Source organism: Medicago sativa, chromosome 1, assembly GCF_051527215.1.
Source record: "Medicago sativa cultivar Bolivia chromosome 1, Bolivia_mono, whole genome shotgun sequence".
In the NCBI taxonomy this organism is placed as follows: Eukaryota; Viridiplantae; Streptophyta; class Magnoliopsida; order Fabales; family Fabaceae; genus Medicago; species Medicago sativa.
In genome coordinates this window covers 7,220,561-7,245,929 of record NC_140749.1, presented here as the reverse complement: position 1 = coordinate 7,245,929, position 25,369 = coordinate 7,220,561, and the positions used below count along the sequence as shown (strand labels likewise).

Genomic DNA, 25,369 nt, shown 5'->3' with positions numbered 1-25,369 from the left:
CCATCAACCAAACAAAGTCTTGTCAACCACCCCCATCTCCAAGACATTGCTGGTTTGGACTAAAGCCACCACTCTCTCCTCTCTCTCTAATCTTTCTCTTCTTCGTACAACAACACATCATGTGAAAGTTTTGCTGGTTTCTACCTTCTCCACCCTGTCAATGCCCAAAATCTATAAGCTCCAATCATCTTCACTCATCTCTCAACTTCTTAAACTTTTGGCTTTTGAAACTTCTTGACCCCTTTACCCCAACACAACACACACAAAATCACACTTGTGTTGTCCCTAAATTTCATTCATTATATAAACAATCTCAAATATGGTTTTCATTAGGGTTTCAATTGAGTTCTCGACCTTTCCATAATTTTTATTACTCTATAAAACAACAAAGTAGGGTTTTTTCATTTTCCCTATATTTTGAGAATTGAGTTGAGTGAGAGAGTTAAACGTATATGGTATTTGGTTAATTTCTTAAATTTGAGTTAAATGGAGGAATACACTAATAATCCAAATCCAAATCCAAATTCAAATCAAAGTTCAAGGCCAAATTTCTTGTACTCCATTGCTAGTGGAAACAACCAACACCAACACCAACACCAACACAATCATCAACATAATCAGATTCCAATGAACAACTTTCATCTTCAATCAAATGGATCAGACAATTGTTTTCAACCTGATCAAGTACAACATCAACACTCTGCTGTGAAAACTGAAGCAAATAGTACTTCACAACTTCACACTCCGATTTTTCATTACCCAGCTTTAATGAGAACAAATATTATTCCACACACCAATATTATGCATAATCATCATCATCAAGGAGGAGGAGGGAGTCCAAGCAGTTCTAGTGGTGAAGCTGAAGCTATAAAAGCCAAAATCATTGCTCATCCTCAATACTCTAGTCTTTTACAAGCTTACATGGATTGTCAAAAGGTCACTAGTTAATTATTATTTTTATTCATTTTCATCATTATAACAATTTATTTTTCTTAACCCTGCCCTTCAAGAGAAAAAGAGGGTTTGGTTAATCTCAAATTTAGTGGAAGGTAAGTAAAATAGTATAATCAATAATTAATGATTGTTTCAGTCAGAAATTAAATTTGGACTCCCACCATCATGATAACAATTTAAAAAAGCATACCCCATTTTTTTATATATATATTTTAATTAATTGCTATATCTCTTTAATTAAACAAACTATATGTAGATTGGAGCTCCACCGGAAGTGGTGGCTCGTTTGGTTGCGTCTAGGCAAGAGTTTGAAGCAAGGCAAAGATCTTCAGTTAACTCAAGAGAAGCTTCTAAAGATCCAGAACTAGACCAATTCATGGTACAAGGGGGTATATTTTGTTTTATGGTTTATGTTTTTTTAAAAAAATAAAAATAATTTTCGTTTAGTTTTTACCATGATAATTATTAAGTTTAAATTATGTTCGATTTGCACTGTGATGTCGGCAAAAATCTTTATTATTTATTAGAACTTATAGATTTTGTGGTTTTAGACGTTGAAATGGTGTTTATGTTTAACAGGAAGCATATTATGACATGCTTGTAAAGTATAGAGAGGAATTAACAAGGCCTATACAAGAGGCTATGGATTTCATGAGAAGAATAGAAACTCAGCTAAATACACTTTGCAATGGACCCCTTCGGATCTTCCCTGGTGAGTAGTACTTTATCTTTTTCTCTTAATATATTCAATATTCATTCTCTATACTCTATAGTTTTGTTTTGTTGTTTTATTATTACTAATTTCACTGAAATTAAAACGAACTCATAAATTAATTCTGGATTATTGACTATGAGTAATGTCACTGATGTGTGAGTGACGGGTTGTGAAAGCTCTTGAAATTCGTAAACTCGAGTGTTTCTGAACATACTGGAAATTTTGACCAAAAATCTCACATGCTTTCAAATCGTGGGAGCAGAAGGGTAGGGACCCATATAAGTGAAGATGATATTTCTTCATCATCTACAGAACCCTAATCGCTACATTTTTTATCAAAAAATATCACATTTACTATGTTTTTATTGATTTTTTTTTTTAAATTAAAGAAAAGTAAATAGAAATAAAATACTTGTATTTTTTTTTCCCCTTTGGACATTTGATTTCATTTTTTTTTTTATACCTAACCTTTTAGAGGGAGCATTGTTGTTCATTCTTCACGACTCCAGATGAATTTTTTACTGTTTCATTTTTTTATTGTTGCTAAAACGGAAATCCACACGTTGGCGACTCTATGTTGGGCTTCTATTTCCAAAGCTTAGCTCCTGAGTTCTGACAAAATTATTCTTCTAGGGTTTCCTTGTTAATCAATGTTTTGCTGACTAAAAACTCGGGTTTATCGGTTTCTAAGGATTCATTGGGTTTTGTAGCGTGACTAACACAGAAACACACTCTTTCTCATCATTACATTGGTCAGTTTTTCGGCCGTCTTACCGCTAATGCCGTTTTAATCACTTTTCAATTCTCTATTTTCTTTTGGGCAAATGTTAACCTATGCTTGGGGCTGTTAAGGAATTTAAAATAGAAATAATCGTCTTAAAAATTGTGCATTCAACTTTATTCAACTTTTAAAAGTCAAAGTTTTGTTCTTTTCTATGAAAAATTTATAGTTTTGGATTCCTTAACTTGTGCCCTTAGGGCACAAGATAACATGACCCTTTCTTTTGCATCCTTTTTTACAAAACACATTGGATGCCATTCCAATCCAACCCCCAACATACTTTTTTTTTTTTTTTTTTTTAAGGAAATCCAACCCCAACATACTTGAAGTTCCCTCCAACCCATGTTAAGTGACACAGTTGACATTGTCACACATATTAATGCATAGTTTTAATCTTAGATAACTTTACTAATCTATTCGAAAAAATTATAAAAATTTGATATTTTGAAAATATCATCGAGACGAATCCAACAACTTATATGATATTATTTATCTTTGTATATTACTCCCTCCGTCCCTTATTAGATGACCTGTTTGACAATTTGCACTTTTGACCTGACATACTTTGATCATATTTTTCTACTAATATACAAAGATAAATAATATCATATAAGCTGTTGTTGGATTCGTCTCGATTAATATTTTTAAAATATTAAATTTTTATAATTTTTTCAAATAGATAATTAAAGATATTAAAGATCAAAGATATGCATTGATATGTGTGTCTGAGTTAACTAGGTCATCTAATATGGGACGGAGGGAGTAATAAAAAAATAAGGTCAAAGTATGTAGATCAATAGTGCACATTGTCAACTAGGTCATTTATTGTAGAACGGAGGGAGTAGTACTTGGGTGACATTGGAGTGCCAATGCCATCTGATATTGGCCAACTATAATGTCATAAGTATACGAAAAAAAAAATTGTGATAGAAAGAAGAAAGTTACTTGTGACATTGTGGTTGGTCAATGACATTGACACATCAATATCATCAGAGTGCTACCCAACATACATGAGTTAGTTCTCTCCATTTATAAGTATTTTCATCTCTTCTATTAAAAAAAGTCAAAAGCCATGTTAACAGGTGTTTTTGAGAAAAGTTAAGATCAAAAAACTTCTCGAACAACTAGCAATAAAGTTTTAAAAAGGAAAATGTTAACAAGTGCGTGCCGTTATGACACTTGTTAAGAAGTTTAAGGAAGAAATTTTATATTGAAAATTGTGCATCCAATTTTTTCTACTCCCTCCGTTTCAAAATGAGTGTCGCTTTAGCCAAAAAAATTTGTTTCAAAATGAGTGTCGCTTTCAGTTTCCAATGCAATAATAACTTTTTCTTTTCAATTGTACCCTCCAATTAATACTCTGCACACTACTTCCAAAGTATTACTTTTAAAACTAACCAATAGTTAATAAGGATAATTTGGTAAAATAACCATTCTCTTTCTCTTAATCATTGCATTTCTTAATATGTGTGTAAACACCTAAAACGACACTCATTTTGAAACGGAGGGAGTATTTAACAAGTGCCCTTAAGTGCCTAAGGACACTTGTTAGCAAGATCCTTAAAAAAAAAGAGGTGTGTTATTTGAACAATCATTTTCATGGCAACTTTTGGGACAACTATAGATTTACATAGAAAAGTAGACATTGACACGAAAACTAAAACAATAGAGAAAAGGTAAAAATATCATATGAGTATGAGATACTCCCTCCGTCCCTTAATGTAACATCCCTTTGTTTTTTTCACATTTCTTAAGAAAAGCTGACAGTTTAATTATTATGTCTGTTTTGTGTGTTAATATTACCATATTGTCCTTTGTTTGTATATGTATTAAATTTGACTTTTTAATTTCAAAACAAGTTAGTAGTATTAATTAGGGGTATGTTTTGGAAAAAAAATAATAAATGCATCTAGTAATTTGAAAAGGGGTTTAGATTTAGGGACAAAAATAAAGTCAAATGGGTGGTTAAATATAGAGACGGAGGGAGTAGAAAATTGTCTCAAAAGTTATCATAAATTGATTATACATATATCATTTCTAAAAAAAAGAAAGTAAAATTACACTTTTAATCTTTTAACTTAATTTTGGTTGAAACTTGGTTAGTTAAGATATACTACCATTTTTTGTGTCCATATCTCATTAAATGACAGGAAGTTATACTGTGCACCCCTACGATTATTCCTTTACCCTGAAAAATCATTGGAAATGTCAATTATATCCTTTTATTGTTTAATTATTTACTTCACCCCCCCTACAACATTTCCTGTAGAGCTTTATTTCCTTTCCGAAATTGAATTATTTTCGGCAATCTTAAGTAAACCTTTTTCGATGAAGGATAGCCAATTTCTCTGATATGGAAAATTTGGGAGAGGAATTTTAGCCATGTTGAACCGTGGCCAAACCGCAGGTTTCTTGAACATACTTACGGCACTAAAACAGAGTCCATAAACCAATTCCTTGTTAAGAAAACCGATGAGAGAAAGGTAATTGCAGCGACAAAGTTAATTATTGCAAAAATATCTTTAAAATCGAATGAATCTCTCTTGATCGGTGATGGGACTGCAACAATTTAAAGTTCATCTTTGATTAGTCAAGCACTAATTCTATTCATTGGTAAGTTATAAAGAAAATGGCAGAAAAGGCAATATCAAAATTAAACAGCAAATTAAACAATTTATTATCAATTGAATGAAACAAGGCATGTGAAAAAGGGCAAAATTGAAGAATTAGAAGCAACCCTCATTCAATTTTGTAGGGATGTCATTTCCAGAGTAAACGGTAAATTGAAACACAGAAATTTTTTTCGAAATTTTAGTGGGGTGAAGCATGAATAAAATTCTGGAAATTATTTTTGTAGGGTGAAACAAATGCTAAAAGGGGTAAAATTGGAATTTTAGATGGTTTGTAGGGGTGAATGTATAAGTGTTGGGGTACCAGGTAAAATTTCCTAAATGGCACTATCTAATTATTTATAAATGAAGAGGATCGTTGCATACTCAAGGCCTTGAGTACTAATTATCGACCACTTGATAATTACTCCTTTTAATCTTATTTATTAGAGACATTTAGGGTCTGTTTGGTTCGAGAGTTTTGAAGGGGAGGGGAGGGGATATTTTTAATTTGACGTGTTTGGTTCAATTTTTAAGAAAGGGAGGGGAGAGGAAGGGAGCAAATTTTATTGCACCGACAAAATTATCATTAGATTAATTTAAAATCTCAGTATTATCCTTATAATAATATTTATTATTGTTATTATTATTAGGTTGGAAGTTGTATTATCTTGGAACAACTATTATTATTATTAGGTTATATTGTCTTTGTAACAACTTTTATTCCATATTATTAACAACTTTTCCTTGTAACAATTTTTATTACTAATTGTAACAACCCTATTACTAATCTATTATTTCATCGTCTGCATCATGTTGTTATCAATTACATCATTATTGTTTCGTTACTTTATTATCCTTATATAATTAAGTTTAAGGGTGAAACAGTAAAATAATTTTAAAATTCCTCCCCTCGCCTTGTGAACCAAACACGTTTTTAATTAAAATATCTCCCCTCCCCTCCCCTCTTAATTCTCGAACCAACGGACCCTTAAGTCCACAAAGATTGATATATCTGGTTTAAAATATAGACGGCATACATCAATTTTTATTAATTTAAATGTCTCTTATATAGGGAGTATACTCCTTTAGTCCTTAATCATATTTTTTTAACTTAGATTAGCACGTTCTTAAATCGAGTATTTTCCTTGATGTCTTTGATGTTTTACTTTGTGTATGAGTTAAACATAAAAGAAAAATTCTGCAAGTTATTAATAATAATTTACTTTGATATAGTTGACTGTTTCACATGTACTAATATACAATTTTAACCTTTAGATATCTTTAATTATCTATTAGTAAAAATTATACAAAGTTGATATTTTGAGAATGTGATATGCTAGTTACCGATAAATACATGCTTATGAGTAGAAAAATATAGTCAAAATATGCCATGTGAATAATGCATATAGTCAAACAAGGTCTATCATTTTGGGACAGTGGGAGTGCATTTTTTTCTTTTTAAATATACTTTTTATTAAAATTATTATTCTTAAAGAAGTTTTTGTCCTTTATAATATATTTTTAAATTTCGCTTTTAATAATTTTTGGTCCAGTAAGTATTTTACATCACCACTTTTCGACCATACTTTTAAGTCAACTCATGTGTATCATTTGAAATTTTATTCTCTCGCAGAAGTTTAGAATTTTTCAACAATCGCTGAATTAAATATATATATATTTTTTTATGTTTTTGACATTTATGGGGTCTATCTAAATCCTTTATCATTTGGATCAATCAATTGCTAATGATGTCGTTTAAAAGTTATTTATACTTGAAAAGGTTATAGACGTATGCATAGAAAATAAATAGTTTTCCATGAAAAAATGAAAATTATTTTTCCCTCCATTTTATAATGACTTCTGTCTTGGGCTCTGTTTGGTAAAAATAGCGGATAGCTGATAAGCTAGCTGATAGCTTTTAGCTGATAAGCTAGCTGATAGCTTTTAGCTGATAAGCTAGCTGATAGCTTTTAGCTGATAAGCTAGCTGATGCCTGATGACTGATAAGCTAGTTGAAGTGTTTGGTAAAATAGCGGTTGAACTAGCTGATAAATGTAAAATTACATAAAAGGACATTATTAATTCATATAAAATTTATACTAAGATATTTGATAATTTAAATATTTTAAATTTAATAAATGTTTGTATTTTATTAAATTATTGTTTTCGGTAAAAATTTATTTTCAAATTCTTTCGATTCAGTTTCCAGTTATTATACATTAATAAAAAAACTAAAGTTTACGAATTTATTTTAAGAATAAAATAAAAAATAATTAATTCATAAGATTAAAAAAATTGTTAAAAAAACGAAGGATAAAACAAAAAAAAAACATACTTTACCAAATCGTTAAATAGTATTAATTTATAGGAGTATAAATTTTATATGAATTTACACGTTACCAAAAAAATATAAAAAAAAATTATTATGTTATAATGTTTAGACGTAACAATAAAAAATTTGCATCTTTGTAAACAAAACAAAAAAAAGACGAAACAATAAAACTAAATGTGAGTCTTTAAAAAAAATTAAAACTAGACGTGAGACAAGTTTAATATAAAAGGCAAAGAATTTAACGGAACCAAAAAAAAAATTAACGAACCATATACAATTAAATGCCTTCAAAGGAATATAAAATGAAAAAAAAAAGTAGCTCTTAAATTTGCCTGCATTAAAAACATATATATTTTACTTGAAATTATAAAGGGTAAAACAAGGTTTTAGATTAAATAATAAGGGTAAAATTGGAAAAAATAATGAGAAGCTAAAAGCTATAAGCTCAAACGCTACTTGAAGTAGCTTCTGAAAAATAGCTTATAAGCTCCTGAAATAAGTTATAAGCTCGTTGTAAAAAAGTGTTACCAAACAGAGTTTTTTTTGTCAAACGAGCTTATAAGCTAAAAGCTAAAAGCTATAAGCTCATTTTAATGGCTTACCAAACAGACCCTTAGTTTATTTTTTCAATGAGATTAAGAAAAACAAATATTTAATGAAGGCTCTGTTTGGTAAAATTAGTTGATAGCTGATAAGCTAGCTGATAGCTTTTAGCTGATAAGCTAGTTGAAGTGTTTGGTAAAATTAGCTGATAGCTTTTGCTTTGAATAATAAGGGTAAATATGGAAGAAAAAATGAGAAGCTAAAAGCTATAAGCTCAAAAGCTACTTGAAGTAGCTTCTGAAAAATAGCTTATAAGCTCCTGAAATAAGCTATAAGCTCGTTGTACCAAACAGAGCTAAAGTGTTACCAAACAGAGCTTTTTTTGTCAAATGAGCTTATAAGCTAAAAGCTAAGAGCTAAAAGCTCTTTTTTTGGGTTTACCAAACAGAGCCGAAGAATGTATCTAATATGAATCTAGTCCAATGGAAGACTCGTATTTTTATTATATTTTAATAAAATATTATTATTAGTCTCTATTTTTTGTTTTTTTGAACTCTTTTTAAAAAAAATGGCAAATGCTCACTTTTAAATTATTTTTTTAGAGGTCTATATTAGACACATCCATTAAAAAAGGCTGCAATTTTATTAAATTGTTCTTAATAACTATTGTTAGATGACGATGGTAAAGTCATGTTTGAATTGCATTCAAATAATGGGACATATAGTGTGACTTTGAATTCTGGATTTTTCGTTTCTTCACACTTATAGTGTGTGGGTCTAGACACTAGTTTATTTGACAAAAAAGAAAGAAAAAAAAATAGATAAAATTCATTCTTGGTACTCCTCCTGTGTCCCTGTGTGTCAAGAAATTGCTTATAGATGCTCCCTCCTATAAAAAATAAGCATCGTTTTAGAAAAAATTGGTTTAAATAAGTGTTGTTTTACTTTCTCAATGTATTATTTCAAGTTTATCCTCAATTTCGATATTTCAAGGTTTATCCTTACATTAAATTCGTTTGCACCACTTTCATGTTATTATAGTATGTCACTATGTGTCGTTTTTTTATTTGACAATATGCACTCGTGATTAAATGAGTTTCCATGAAGTTTTTTTATGGACAAAACTTAAGAGCATTTTCTTAAATGTTTTTATAGGGTATTTCTCATAAAATTCACTTTTATGGATAAATTATGAGTAGTTTATATGAAGAATCATTCGAAAAAATACTTTTTTTTTTTTTTTTTTGAGCAAAGGCAAAACTAATTCATTTCATTCATGATCAAAGAGTACAAATTAAGTATTCGAAAAAATACTTAATGCAATGCACTAAGGTTTTTCCCTTTTTTTATTTTTTATTATTGTAAAATGAATCTTATACTTTGTCTTAAAATTAAAATTTTATATCCCGCATGTCTCTCGATGTGATGCACGGGCTGTTCCTTTATTTCATGTGGATGACCTGACCTTGTATCCGATATCACTTCTACATTCAATTTACAACTAATTACGTGCACCTAAAGTTAATTAGCAACTTTAAGGTGTTGTTCATTATCTTGTAAGTATATTGATTAATTACATGATTTTTTTTTAGGAAAAAATTCAACTCATTTCATAAGATAATAAGTCATAAATTAACAATTGGGAACTAACTTCTAACGTGACTGTATGTGCTAATTCATCAGCGATACAATTTCCTTACTTCCGACTGAACTCTACGTTAGAGTTGGTTGATTAATTATACGATTAATGATTAGAAAACACAGCTATGTATTCTATTAGTTAAAATTTTGTAAAAAAGTGGTGGGAGTCCACCTTTATATTTTTTTTCAAGTGCTTATTAGATTTTTACCCTTAAATTTGTACCTTAGATGGAGAGAAAAAACAATGTTTCTGTGTGTGGAAAACATATATAAGTTAGACAGCTAGAAAATGTTAACAATTTAATTTGATGATTATGCATAGAGTATAAATAATTATACGGAAGGAGTACTACTTAACTGTATCTTAAGTCAAAAACCATGCATTGGTCATGTGAAATAATGTTTTCATTCGGCATAGTTGTTATTGAAAGTCCCATATGGGATCATATAAGACTTGTACGTCTATCTATCTATAAGTGGGATGTTCCTCACCTTACAACTCAATTTTGTATGGATTGAGTTAAACCCAACCGTTCTAAGATGATATTAGAATCTATAAAAAAAATACTTTGGTTCACATGCTATAAGATCTCTCACATTGGATGAGATAATAATGCATATATATGTGTTTTTAAGTAAGAGTAGTCTTTACCTTGCAAGTTGATTTATAAATCCTAAGTTAGGCTCATCCCAAATTCTTAAAGGCCTATATCTATAGCAAAATGTATATATTATTCCTATTTTTTTTTTTTGACTCAAAAAGCATATACATTGCTTAATTTACTAGTGTCTATCTAATTAATTACTTAGACATTAATGTTGGTTGACATATTAATTAAATTGTTGAGTAGATGATAAAAATGAAGGCGTTGGTTCATCAGAAGAGGATCAAGAGAATAGTGGTGGAGAAACAGATCAACTTCCAGAGATTGATCCTCGAGCAGAAGACCGTGAATTGAAAAACCACTTGCTGAAGAAATATAGTGGTTACTTGAGTAGTCTTAAGCAAGAACTTTCCAAGAAGAAAAAGAAAGGAAAATTACCTAAAGAGGCTAGACAAAAGCTACTTAATTGGTGGGAATTGCATTACAAATGGCCTTATCCTTCGGTACGTTATAAATCTCCTACTCTCTTCTCACATTCTTCATTTGAAATTAATTTTATTATATCTTTTGTTTCAATTTAACATGATCACCTTCTCATTTTATATATATATATTCCAAACCGATAAAAAAAAGCGAATACCGCAAAAAATCGAATATTCTTGGATGCGTTTAGACGTTGTTTTGTAAAAACCGTTAGGATCAGATCAGATTTCAGATCACTTTTTCAAAACCAAACTAAACTGAACCAAACCACAAAAGTAAATTTTATTACTTATTTATTCTTTTATTAGTATTATATATTGCACTAATATATTTCTTGTTGTTTATAGTTTTATATATTGCATTAATTTAATCTATATTATCACCAATTCATTTGTTTCGAATATAATCGATCATTTTCAATCTATAATGTTAATTTTTAAATATATTTGTATTATATTTTGCATCGAACCTATTAATAAAAAAATTACATGTTGCATTTTGGATGTCCAAAAATCGATCCAAATTAAACCACAATGTGATGTATGTTCCATGGTTTTTTTTTCCTTTCTCAAAGTTATATTCTTCTTGGACATATGATCACTATATAGGAATCAGAGAAGGTAGCATTGGCTGAATCAACAGGTTTGGACCAGAAGCAAATAAATAACTGGTTCATCAATCAAAGGAAGAGGCACTGGAAACCATCAGAAGACATGCAGTTTATGGTGATGGATGGACTGCATCCACAGAGTGCAGCTCTTTATATGGATGGTCATTACATGGCTGATGGTCCCTACCGTTTAGGGCCATGATTATGATATATGAAGCGTTGATACTGGCACATCGACACCAGCCGTAATTTGAGAAATGGACTAATTGAACATTATCACCAATGTCGGGGTGGTGGTTGGACTTATCTTCAATATGAAGCGTCGGTGTTACAAATATCATGATTTATGACCGTTTTATATATTATATTATAATATATAGTTTAAGTGGAAGGTAAAACAATCATAGACTGTTTAAACTGTATCAGTCAGCATTATATTTATATATAGTTCTAGTTTCAAAGTATTATGACATGCATAACATGAAACTTGGTTATGCTTGTGCAGTGTGAATGTTTCAGTTTTTCCCATAGTGACCATATTAATTGTTTTCTTTGTCAGTGTCTGTTGCTTCTATTTTCAATGTAATTACGTACTCCTACACTCTGGTAGTGACAACTCATTATATGTTACTCTTTGTTGGATTTTAAATGTCTCATGTTTGTAGTTGCAATGCAGATTTTGTCTGATTATAGTACTTCAACCTTAAATGAGTCGTGTGTGTAGTAACTTTAGTTTGTGGTATTTGGAGTGCTCAGAAGGAGAAATTTGCAATTCGAAGCTTATGTATATTATGTGAAAACCAAAAATAACTTGTGATTGCTTGTGATTCAATGTTTTGTTGTCATGTTGTGGTTATGTTATATAGGGATTTGCTAGAACACACCCACTAGTTTTTATGTGGGAGTGTTTTAGCAAGCTACACCTTAGGGTGTATTTAACTACTTTTTAGTTATAACTTGCTAAAACACACCTTCTAAAAAATAAGTGGGTGTGTATCCTAGCAAATGCCTATAGGAGTTGCTAACGTACACCCATTTATTTTTTAGAAGGTGTGTTTTAGCAACATTCACCTTAAGGTGTATTTAACAACTTTTTAGTTATATCTTTGCTAAAATACACCTTAATAAAAACTAGTGGGTGTATCCTAGCAAAACTCTCTCTATATATATATATATATAGTTAAATAAGTTATTCCTATATACACCATTTTTCGTTTTTAAAAGGTCTATTTTTTTGTCCTTTAATTGTTTTCTGTCAATAATTTTTTTTTTTGTTCTTGTTGTTAATTGGTGTGCACGTGACACTGTATAGAGGGGCAAAAACCAAAAATAAGGTTATAGGGGAAAATATTCATGTTAGTATGTTTTTGATTCGTATATATATATTACCTTCCATTTAGAGTCACTTCAAAATTATTATGTTTAACTTATTTTAACGGCGATGATCAAACTTGCTGAAATTACTTGGACCATTGTTTGAACTTTTTAGAATGACTAAAACAAGGAATAGTATATTTATAGACGTAAAAAACTTAAATGTATCTGACTGTTGATTGCCATTTTCTAACACAATGCTATAAAATCGATTTGCAAAGTGAGGATCGCCCTTCATTAATAAAAACTTGTTCATATCGTCTTCAGACTCTTTAACACATCTCTTCACGTCCAATACTTGGGCTTAGTGGATGAATATAAATGGTAGACGACCGATAGCGAAAACCTAATAACATGTGGTCCAACAGGTCTTGAAAAAAGTTATGATACTAACTTAAAATTCGTGATTTGATCTACCACAACCTCTGTTAGGATTTAAGCCCACGAGGAGAGCCCAACCCAAAAGACTAGGTCATTAGGTGGGAGAGTCTCATGACTTAAATACCTCATCAAACACTTTAATCTACCTGATTAGGGGTATTTAGTGGAACAACTTAATCCAGCCTATATGTAGCCCTTTCTATGGTCCAACTCTCGATGAAAGCAACAATTGTTTGGATTTAAGCACATGAGGAGAGACCAACCCAAAAGAATACACCCTCCGGTCACTAATATAAGCAAAAATCAACATTTTAGATTCATTCATTTAATGATGTATGTGGTCTATAATAAAGACCACATACATCATTAAAGACCACATACATCATTAAATGAATGAGTCTAAAATGTTATTTTTTTGCTTATAATAGTGACCGGAGGGTGTAGTCCATTAAGTGGGAGAGTCTCATGACCTAAAGACCACATCAAGCACTTTAATTTACTTGATGTGGGACACTTAACAACCTCACAAACTCATTTATATCATGAAGATTGTCTTTACTTACAAATGCTTGTGCAGATCGTCTCAGACCGTCTTTCATCAAATATATGACCCTTTAACGACGAATACTAAGGCTTCTCCAACCCTTCTCTTTGTGCTCTATTCATGACAACTAGAATCAGATAATCATATATTTTGTAACACCCCGTTTTCCCAACATAAAAATTTCACATATAAATCAGAGTCATTCAACATAAACGGAATGCTACACTTCTTAAAAATCATAAATGGAATAAATAACAATTCATCCTTCATAAATTGGTAAACATAAATATTCAAAAACTTCGCAGCGGATTTTAATTCAACAACATAATTAGTCTTGGGACGAAGACCTCATCAAAACATCTCGTAATAATCCAAAAACTAAATCATTGTCATGTAAAATCATAAGCAGTACATAAGGAATAGAAAATAGCCACAAAAGTTCTCATCCCGTTACGTATTAGAGCACCTAAAGAGACAGTGAGAGATAGTCACTCACGACAACAATCAACAGCTACTTATTCTCGATCACCTGCAAGTTACTCATACGAAGAGCAACATTTTCAAGCAGAAGGGGTGAGATTCACAAACAATAATGTTAAGCATATAATTCAACAATTATATTTAACAACATAAAGTCATAAACATCATCAACATATCATAACAATGGTCATGTAGCATCATTATTATCATCATAATCAACTTCATAATCAACATCAATATCAACTTCATAAATCAACTTAACAACTTGACTCGACAATGCAACTTAACTCGACTATGCAACTCTATCATTTTACTCATGCATGTGGTACCATTCTAGGGCATAAGCCCTCGTCGCTTTTGAGCATAAATATACTCATAGGGCACGAGTCCTCGTTGCTATTGAGCAAAAGCTCCTAGGGCATGAGCCCTCGTCTTTATTGAGCAAAAGCTCCTAGGGCATGAGCCCACGTCTTTAAATGAGTATGCATAGACTCAACATCTTACAACTTAAACAACATGAACGTCTTATATGACTCCAATAATTTGGATCAACATCTCACATCTTAGACCGACACATGCAACTTTAATCAATAGTAAACAGCAACATGGCAGCACATCAATAATCTCAAGATATAACAATATCAAAATGTAATCATCCTCTCAAAACATCACTTATAATTCACATAATGCATATACAATTATATATATATATATATATATATATATATATATATATATAACAACATTAAATCATCTTATAAAAACTTCACAGATCATCGTTAATATTATATTCAAACATCAACAATTCATCATATAACTTCGTATTCAAACATCAACAATTCTTCATATAACATCGTATTCAAACATCAACAATTCATCATGCAATTTTGTAAAAACATAATAAACTATACATAACATATTTCCATGTCAAACCAAAGCCACTGAAAAGCTAACAAAATTATGTAAAACTTTCATGTTTACACCCAAGACCAATTCTGTACCGATCAATACTAGTTTTCGTTTCGAAATCGAAAAAGTTGTGCAGAAAGTCCATAAGAATTCACTGTGACCTACATGCAGTAATTTGACCATAAATCAAGTTATATAAATCGTTTTGACGTCAGACCAACGACATTAGAAAACTAATATCCATACCTACAAATTTTGTGTTTACACCTAAGACTAATTCTGTACCGATCAATACCAGTTTTCGTTTCAAATTCGGAAAAGTTGTGCAGAAAGTCCATAAAAATTCGTTTCAAAATCATCACAATCAACAACAACAACTCAACATAATTCTTACCCAATTCATAATATGACATTAACAACAACAATCATCGACAACCACAAATCAACAACAACATAACATAAATCATCAATTATCACTCTTAACCCAAATTCTCGAGTTCTCAAAAACTAAACCTACAACACGTTGAATGAAATTTCCAGAATCATAGACTCAAGATTATTGAATGATAGTCCCACCCTTACCTTTGATTGATTGATTGCAAGGATTCTACAGACTTCTCTTCTCTAGTTCTTCTCTTCTCTAAGTTTCTCATCTTTCTCCCAAAAACAGTTTGCACGTAATCCTTATTTTCTAACTCTGACTCTCCTCTTTATATAAACCTTAACCTATTTATTTTCTCTTAATTCCAATTCTGCCCCAAAGCCTCATTATTCTAAATAATTATATTTCTCCACTAAATATATACTTCCACTAAATATATTCTTCCACTAAATATATTTCTCCACTAAATATATACTTCCACTAAATATATTTCTCCACTAAATAATAAAATAGGGGCTACTAATAAATATCAACATATAATAATAAAAATATCACTTATCAAACATATTAATTAAATTATAACGGAAAAGACTCTAAACTCAAATAAATAAATCAATAGTATATATATAAAGTAAGGTTTTTTTATGCCATGTGTCACTTCCACATTCATTCTCAATATTTCTATTATTTTTTCTATTTTTAAAAACCAATATTTTATTTAACATAAACATCTCAACAACATTTTGATCTTATCCACTCAATATTTTCTTTAATTTTTTTTTTGAATTTCTAATATTTTATGTAGCAGAAATATCTCAACAAACTACACATAATACTTTCAACAAAGTTTACATGTATGATCTTATTTTATGATTAAAAAACTTCAATTTGTTTATTTGTTTTTAGGAAAAGAAACTTCAATCAGTTATTACTAATCTTTTAGCACTGTATCATTCAATTAGTTTTTATGTTTGAGGAAAAAAGGGTTCAATTAGTTTTTATTTTTGATAAAAAAAGGTTTGATTAGTTATTATGTTATCTTTTAGCAGCATATTCTAATGCAAATGTTAATTATAAATAAATAAGTTTTTGTTGTTAATCACATATTTACATATTTTGAGCACAAGCATAAACCCCAAATCTTCTTTTCATCTAACATTTTTCCTTTTTCAGGTTTGTCGAACACCAATTTTATTCCCTTTCAATCGATTTTTTTCTCTCATACACATGGGCCACGAAACAAACCCACGACCACATGTTTAAAGAGACCCAAAATTCTTACCACTTGGACTAATTCATTATTGATTTTGTTACACTTTTTATTCTTGCATTGGACATTCATCTCATCATTTATATATATTTTTAAGATATTATTATAATTGTAAATTTAAATAAATTCAATCTAATATACTTACATGTGTATTCGTGCACACAAACTTATAAAACTTACTATTTAATATCTAACCCGGGCAACGCCGGGTCTCTAAACTAGTAAGTAATAAAAATAGAGCGTTACATATTTAGTACGCATGATTTCACTCTATATGTTTGGTATGAGATGTGTAATTGTTTGGGAATCACTTTAACCATGCTTGGTAGTTTATTCATCTTGTTCAGTCTATTTATATCATTTGATCCCAAGCGTTTAGCAAGGATTAGTTAGTTATGCTTGTAATTTAGAACTAGCAGTTCTTTTCACATAAAAAATTAAGTTAACGAGGGAGTAGACTAAAATACATCATTTAATGAATGAACTTAAAAAGTTAATTTTTACTTATAATAATGACCAGAAGGATTATAAATTATGTTAGTCACATTTGAACTTTGAACCTTTTATTCAAACTCTTTCAAAAGTCTCAGTTTAACCATTTGAGCTATCCCTTAATTAGATACAAGTTAATGAGCATTTGATTCGTCTATATAGTTAACTTTTAAAAGATAATAATTAAAGGGCTTTGCTATATATAGCGAGAGAAATCTCGCAAAGTTATCCTGAAGCTGAAATTTCTTTGGTGACAAAAAAAATAGAGCAATGCTATTTATCAAGAAAGGTTTTATCAAGAAATTGTCCTGGAATTAATGTTAGCCAATAAAATCTCAGCCTGGCCGGAAATCATGGGGTGGTGGGTGTTATGTATTTTTTTTTTGAAACTTTAATAAATAAGATTAAAATCTAAGGGTGATTATTTTGCCATGTCATTCTTGAATTCATCAAGAAAATCCATTCTTGATATCTAGCATTTTCCAAAAAAATAATCCACTTACAGCTTTAAAGCGGTTAGCAAAAAATAAGGAAGTGGCTAAAAAACACAGGTCGTGAAACACAATTTATTTTCGCTGTAAACAACATTTTCCATAATTAAGGGATTGACATACGAATAATAAAATACAATATATAATTGGTAACAGTGAAAAAAAGAACAGGTGATAATCCATAGTAGACAAAATAAAACACTTCATATAAAATGTATAAAATCTGAAAATATTATAAAAGAAAATCCGGTAATAGCGGCCGAGTTTGCATGGAAATTAAGGTATTCTGTTTGTAAACGTATTAAATAAGTGTACAACAACTTGTAAAAAAAAAAAAGTCTACAGAAACAATAAATATATACAAACGATGACACTACAGGATAAGAATAAAAAGTGAACGACCGCAAAAATCATCAATCATCATATATAGAAAAGTCAAGAAGGATGTAGATGTTGTGGAAGTGGGTGTTAAAAATCTTACATTGAATATGAAATATAATCTAATAGTGTTTATAAGTAGAAATAGTCATCACATTACAAACTTGTTTTGTAAGAATTGATTTAGATCTAATTCAAGTTTTAAAAGACATTAGAGTCTATCCAAAATTTGTTGAATTGCTAACTATTAGATTACATTATCTATAAACACGAGTTTATAAGTGGAAAAGTTATCACCTTCTAAGCCGATTTTCATCAACATAACACAAGCTTCATTCTTTTATGTACATAGCCACGTCCATTATAGAAAACTAGATTTTTGTGGTGGTAACCGATCTATATCAAATATATGTCTTTAATTACATGTGATCGTATTGCTAACTAACTACATACTGCAAATTATCATACATAATGCATCAAACCAAAAAGTTTTTATGGAAATGATGATTCTTTGAGCCAGTAAGCAATGTTGTTGAGGGTAAGGAGCCATTGTTGTTGCCACCACAAATTGTCTCGCACGAAGGGCAGATGGTAAGTGTTGCTGCTGGAATCTTCATATAAAAGGGTGCTGCTGCTACTGTTTGCATTGACTTTAGTTCTTGTAGCTCCTTTTGCAACTTCTTGTTCTCCTCTGTTAGAGATTCGCAACACTTCTTCAGTATTTCACAATCAGATTCCGTTTGTTTCAGCTTTGTTCTGAACATGTATATAGTAATCATTAGTATATGCAAGAAATATAATTTCACAAAATCTGAGGAATAAGGTAAAGTATGCGATCAAAGGGTCGAGACGTTTAAAAAGTTTAGAAGGAGGTTTAGGGTTTGACCCTAGCTGTTAACATTTTTTGTGTGTGTAAATCGAGTATTCTCTACGTGCGCAATATGGAGAGTTGAGATCCGTGCCATCTAAGTTTTCTCCTTTCGCTCTAACAATATATATACTAACAAGTAACATTTATTTATTATTAAAAAAAGTAACATTTATCTATTAAAGAAGCAATAAAGTAAAGTATGTGCGATCCAGTAAAAAAAAACAAAGAAGTAAAATATATGGTACTTTTTAATGTAACATCAATAGTATAATTTCATTATTTCAATTTTATCACAACTTTTTGTGTGTACATAAGTCTCAAGACATTATATTTTGTTATGCATCATCATGACAATTGCTAATGGATAAACAGTTTTGTAAATTTTTTAATCTATATAAAAGAACTTTAAACGATACTATCTTAAAACGCACGGAGCAGTAAATTACCTGGCTCTCCGATTTTGAAACCACACCTCTACTTGTCTAGCCTGCAGATTCAGCTTATTTGCTAATGCTTGCTTTTGCTTCTGAAGAAAATGAGATTTTCTTTTTATTAATAATAACAAAGCAACATATACTCATGCTACAAAATTTGTAATACATTGGATTGGATGTAGCAATTGCACAAATTAGAAAAAAAATTAAATTCTAAGGTGTGTTTGTTTCAAGGTCCAGAAACATTTCTAAAAAAATGAGGTTAGAATTTAATATTATTATATTCCGTACAAGTTTATAAAAATTGTTTCAGGAAATTATTTATTCTGGAAAATAAAACACACCTACCAACTTTCCTAGGAATATCAAGATTTTACCAAACACTTTGGTGGGAATAATATTCCTAGAAAATGTAATCCAAGAGAATAAATTTTGAAACTATGAAGCAAACTCAATCTAAGGTCTTCTCAGTTTTAGACCAAACACAATCAACCAAGACCAAGATCTAATTCTAATAAAATCAAATATCATCGAGAAAACTCGTTTAAAATGATATCATATTCTTCATTTACTATATGCTACACACAATTAGTGTGCCATGAGAAAAATACTGTGCGTGTGTGTCTATATATATATATATATATATATATATATATATATATATATATATATATATATAAAATAGTTATTAGTACTAAAATAAAAATATCAAAACAAAAGTACGTGGTATAGGAGCAAAAGAATTATTTAAAGCAACCAAAGATATGAGAATATTGATGAATTAAGGTACCGGATTAAGGGTAGAATGCTCTTTGAAGTTTTCCTCCAAAACTTCTGATTGTTGTTTTGTGAGCCTAAGTTTCTTCCTTGGGCTACCATCTTTATCAACATTTCCTATCCTTGTAATTGGCACCTTTTCTATCTCTACCTCAAATTCCTCACCACTCTCCTTCCTGATGCTGGTGGAATTTGAAAATGAAGACTCTATGCTTGCAGAAGTAAATTGAGTAGGTAAATTTTGATCACAAGATTCCGTCTTTGATGTTGAATGTTGTTGAATTTTAGTATTTTCTTCACTCTCTTCCTTTGATGGTCCTAATGTAAGCATTGGATAAGCCTTAATGCATTTTGATGGATTTTTCACTCTTTTCTTCTTGCTTTCTCTCTTCCCATGATCATCAAAATGATCATGAAGGGTAAGACCTAGATCAAGATCAAGTTGAAGCCATGTGTTGGAGGTATCATCAAAATTCATGATATATAATATAAATTTGAGTTTTAAAAACCTTGAAGAAAATTATTGGAGGAGCTTGTAGGTTGCAATATTCTTTGGAGTATGTTATTTATAAAGTAAATATGAAAAAGAGAGGATGTGAAATAGGAAATGATAGGAATGGAGATACTTGTATTTAGTGTGAATGTGTGAGTTAATGAAGAAAATGTTGATGATTATTAGGATTTAGTGGGGACTAACTGATTTGTTTATTTTTGTTATTATTAGGCAAGAACTAAAAGAATAAATATGTGGATAAATATAGAATCTAAATGTGGTTAGCTCTTGTGGAAGTTATGAAATTTCCATTTCACCTTTTTTTTTGGGCTCATGGGTTGACTAAGTGAAAGTTAATGAGTCATCCCTTTTTTGAAGTAGAACAAGTTGTGCAAAATAACAAGCATGATGAAGTGTATCTGGTATATGGGATACGTGGAATCACGTGAAAAGTGGGTAGCATATATAATCGGAGAGAATATCTCTTTTTCACTTTACTACGTGGATTTCTTTTTTCTTATATATTTTAGAAATCCACCCTCTTAAGTTGAATAAGATAGATGTATGATGTTTGAATTCAACTGATGTATTATACAATGCTCATATCGATTGAGATAAGTTTGTTGGAACTTTCAATATTTTTTTTTCAACATGATGGTATATCATAAAATTTGGTTGGACATGTATCTCTCGACTAATCATTTAATATTATGTCATATTTTTATATTAATTTATTTTAAAATAAATTCAAATGTTAAAGCAAACCTTATCCAACCATATTCTAAGGTATTTAAGAATTTGCTTTTTTATTTTTAATTTTTTAATCTCTTGTGCTTTTTATCAATCTCTATTTATCAATCTTTATTTTATTAGTCAACAATAATTGCATGTTTGATCTATTATGTTTATTTTAGGTTTTAAGTTGATCCCTTATATTTTAAAAGTTTTATGTTGATCCTTTACGTTTTAATGATTTTTAAAATATAAGAGACTGACTTGAAACCTAAAATAAGTATAAGAGATCAAACTTGCGATTAAACCTTAATAAAATCATATTTTTTTCTTTTAACTATTATATTTTCTTAATTGTGTCTAAAATTGTGGAATACATCATATAGGTTATTATGACACGATGGAATATACTGCTCTAATGTGTTCCGTGGTTTAAGGCCAGTCGACCATTTGGAATTTTTGATTTGTGCTATTTGTTTGGCCTTTCTACATCCTCTTCTTTTCTTTTTTTCCTTACCAAACCGCCCATGTCACTCAAAGCCAAAACTTTTGTCTGTATTTAGAAATAATCATTCATTAGTTTTGATTGTAATCTATACGTAATCATTTTACTACCATTTGTGCCTTGCTGCCTCTGATTAGCTAGCATTGCTTCTATATTTAAGTTGGAACTATTGTTTGTCAAAACAAAAAAAAAAAGTTGGAACTATTGACTAGCTCATTTATTGATACGTGATTCACAACATGTTGCAAGTAACGTGTCATGCTTCAATTTCCTTAAAGATACGTGATTCACAACATGTAAAACAGTATTTGACCAATTTAACCATTTTATACAAAGTAAATCATGTTGATTTAGGATGATTGATCGAATTAATATCAATTAGAGAGGTCGTTTCAGTATCTCCAAGTTTTGAAAAATGAGTGGCTGAAGCCCACCAACTACAACAAAAAAAATTATATTAAGTGGGGAGTAGAAACTCTCACTGAATCAACAAAAAATATTTGTGAACTATAGAGAGGAGGATGACCATAGAACACAATCAATCTATATAGTCCACGCACCAAATCAATTGCGCCTTATTTGCCTCTCGATACACGTGATAAATATGAACACGTTAATCTTCCTAGAGTCCAAATTAGTAGTAATAATTAATGCATCAATGGAAGCGTGATCTTGTAATAAAAATGAATTCATCATGCTCTTGTGTGGTTTGTTGGGAGTAGATCCAAGGATAAATTTAATAACATGTAAGTTGGTTTGATGGGAATAGATCCGAAGATAAATTTAATAACATGTTGGATATCTCGCATTGGTGGCAATCCCTGCAAAATGGCTTCTAGTACAACATTTTAGAATTTAGCGAGCATTTGTTCAATTTTTAGTAGAAGGGAAACTTCACCTTGAATTGTTCCTTTGTCACCAAGGACATTGGTCTTATTCCTTTTTGCTTACATTGATTTCATTTGGTGATAAACTGATAACAGATTTAGGTTGACTTTTACCACATCTTTAACAAATGAGTATGCATTGGCATAACCGTCATACAAGGCGCAATTATATTGTCTAAGTCTTCAAAGTACAAGGTTTCATGCATCGATAGGAATGGCATCATACCCTATTGTATCTTGATATTTTGGACTAGTCAAAAAGTTCACTAGACAACACTTAGCGACTTTCACTTCACTAACTTTGTTAAGTCATTGTAATTTGTATAGATGTGGATGATTTTGGTTTGGAAGCTCTAATTTACCGGCCATATAGTTAGACACCACATTCTCACAACTTATACTATTAACGATACCATCACAAAGTTTCCTACAGTAGTGTAGTTGGTGTCCAATCTATTGTGTATTAGTCAACATTTTCCTTTATACATTATGTATAGGTTCTGCCTAATCACCAACGATTCACCATGATCAACAGCAATGATCTCTTCATCATATAATTGCTTTTTTAATTTAACAACAATGATGTTAACTTTTGTCCTTCTAGTATTTCGTTATATTCAAAGCTTGTTATGTAGTTTGAAATAAATCAACAAACTCATATTGCTGAAGATTTCCTTCAAAATCAAGAATAACTACCTTGATGTCATTGTCTCTAAATGACTTCTTTATATCAACGACTTCTCAATGATGATAAGTCACTTGTGGACCAGAGGTTGTGAGGTGGTGGAAGCTGATTGAACGTTGGAATAGTGGTTTAACTTAGAGGGTGCGGTCGAAATTTTCATTTAGTGGGGGGTTAATTTTGGGTTGAGTAGTGACGATGGGTGGTTATGGATATCGTTTTTTCAACGGTGGTTTCGTGAAAGAGTCTGTTTTTAGGTGGTGATGCTTTTTTGGTGGGTGTTGTCAGGTAGGGTTTGATGACTAGGTGTTATGTGTGTAAGGGTTTCTTTGTGGGTGTTTCTTTTTCAGGTGTTCCGCCTATATACGACGCCTTTGGTTTGTATTCTCTGTATCACCGGTCTCTGTTCGTCTTGAGCAGAGATCTGGTTTTTAATAAAATTTGCTGATTCAAAAAAAAAAGATAAGTCACTTGTGGATTCGTTAATATATGATTATATGTGTTGCACTTACATTTGTGCTTACTCTGCATTCATAATTTCTTGTAACTGCTTGATTTGTCTTATGTTTTTCATTTGAATTTCTCATAGAGTTTGCTAGTTTTGTCTTCTTGTGGGCATTTTTAATGGGTAAGATGGGAATAAGCACTCGCTTACTATAATAGTTATTGTAGAAGGTAAATAATGTACCAAGTAAATTCTAATAGGATAATTGTTTTTTGACGTAAAAGATCAAAGTATAAGCAATCACATAACATACTAAGAATTTTTAAAGATGAACATTTTCACTTTTATTGGCAAGGAAGGAACGACAAAATTGTAAAAAATAATTAAGTGAAGGGTAGAATTGGAAGAAAAAATATTACACCAAAACAAAACATTTTTTTATATAAGGTCAAAATAAGGTTTTTCTTAGTGTTCAATACTATTATTGTGGTTTGTTCCTCCTATTGTTGTGGATTATTCCTATTCTAATGAGATTTAACTAATTTTTTATTTGATATTTTAAATAAAAATGATAACATAATTAAGTAAAGGGGTAAAATTGGAAAGGAAAACCATACCAAAAAGGTATATTTCCTTTGTATATTTGTTGATTAGCCCAACTTGATGAGAAAGATTACGAACATATTTATGGAGAAGGTGTTTCCGGTGAGAACGAGGAAAAAAATGTAGGAATTACTTTTGAGAAGGGATATATTGACTCCAAGAGTAAGTCTAAACACTTACTCTAAATCATGACCCTTCATTTTAAGAATAATTAATGGCTGTGATTAATTCATAATAATTGTTAAGATGTGGTGTTTTCCTCTCTCCACAGCAACACATATCTATCTTCCAATACATAACAATTCACAATTATCTTTCTGACTGTGCACATCAGTTAACGTTAAATGTCCATTAGACATACCTTTGTATTTTCTCATATATGGTGTTGTGTGCCATTACAAAGGTAGCATTAATCAAATTTTTTTGGCAAACAGGTTGAATTAATCAATTGAAAAAAAAAACGGTGTTGTATTTTCTCCCTCTTAAAATCTCTCTCACCGTAACTTCTCTTCAGAGAAGCTTCTTCTTTCTTTTGTGTTTGTATCAGTTTTCTGTCTATGTGTATTCATACTTAAACTCAAAACATTATGCTCCTCAATTATTCTCTTTTCGATGCACATAAACTCAATTTCTTATAAAATAACAATCAAAGGTTGTGTAACAGATAAACCCTAATTAGATTTTTAGAGAAAAAAAACAGAATTTTCATTGTGAAGCAACGTTGATAAGTAAGGATTCAACATGTTAACAAAAAAAAACCCTAAAATAGAAGCATGACAACTTTTGCAAATTGAGAGAGAGAAGAAGAAGAACAAATTGATAGAGAGATGAAGAAGAAAAGGAACTATTATTGTGGTGTAAGAGGAAAACACCCCACCTTAACAATTATTATGAATTAATGACAGCCATTAATTATTATTAAAATGAAGGTCCATGATTTGGAGTAAGTGTTTAGACTTACTC

General features: G+C 30.4%; 2 protein-coding genes across 2 annotated transcripts; one reads left to right on the top strand and one right to left on the bottom strand.

Moving 5' to 3' along the window:
- Window positions 1-5: 5 nt before the first annotated feature.
- Window positions 6-11,925, top strand: KNAT1 (homeobox knotted-like protein). The gene is made up of 5 exons (XM_085758644.1): window positions 6-936; window positions 1,211-1,333; window positions 1,534-1,666; window positions 10,430-10,686; window positions 11,275-11,925. The coding sequence occupies exons 1-5, from the start codon at window positions 487-489 to the stop codon at window positions 11,476-11,478; spliced, it is 1,167 nt and encodes a 388-aa protein (XP_085614770.1). The 5' UTR covers window positions 6-486; the 3' UTR covers window positions 11,479-11,925.
- Window positions 11,926-18,251: 6,326 nt separating this feature from the next.
- LOC146952190 (homeobox-leucine zipper protein HAT22-like) lies at window positions 18,252-20,785 on the bottom strand. Its single transcript, XM_085741101.1, has 3 exons — window positions 20,073-20,785; window positions 19,295-19,374; window positions 18,252-18,733 (listed from the first exon to the last, which is right to left on the bottom strand). Exons 1-3 carry the CDS (start codon window positions 20,535-20,537, stop codon window positions 18,454-18,456), a joined length of 825 nt encoding a protein of 274 aa, XP_085597227.1. The 5' UTR covers window positions 20,538-20,785; the 3' UTR covers window positions 18,252-18,453.
- Window positions 20,786-25,369: the final 4,584 nt, after the last annotated feature.

Bases quoted from the DNA above. Each gene is read 5' to 3' on its own strand.
- KNAT1 (XM_085758644.1), top strand. From the start codon at position 487: ATGGAGGAATACACTAATAATCCAAATCCAAATCCAAATTCAAATCAA. The intron at 937-1,210 runs GTCACTAGTTAA...AACTATATGTAG, and splicing joins CTTACATGGATTGTCAAAAG to ATTGGAGCTCCACCGGAAGT. The intron at 10,687-11,274 runs GTACGTTATAAA...ATCACTATATAG, and splicing joins ACAAATGGCCTTATCCTTCG to GAATCAGAGAAGGTAGCATT.
- LOC146952190 (XM_085741101.1), bottom strand. From the start codon at position 20,537: ATGAATTTTGATGATACCTCCAACACATGGCTTCAACTTGATCTTGAT. The intron at 19,375-20,072 runs GTACCTTAATTC...CATTTTCTTCAG, and splicing joins AGCATTCTACCCTTAATCCG to AAGCAAAAGCAAGCATTAGC. The intron at 18,734-19,294 runs GTAATTTACTGC...ATACATGTTCAG, and splicing joins TTTCAAAATCGGAGAGCCAG to AACAAAGCTGAAACAAACGG.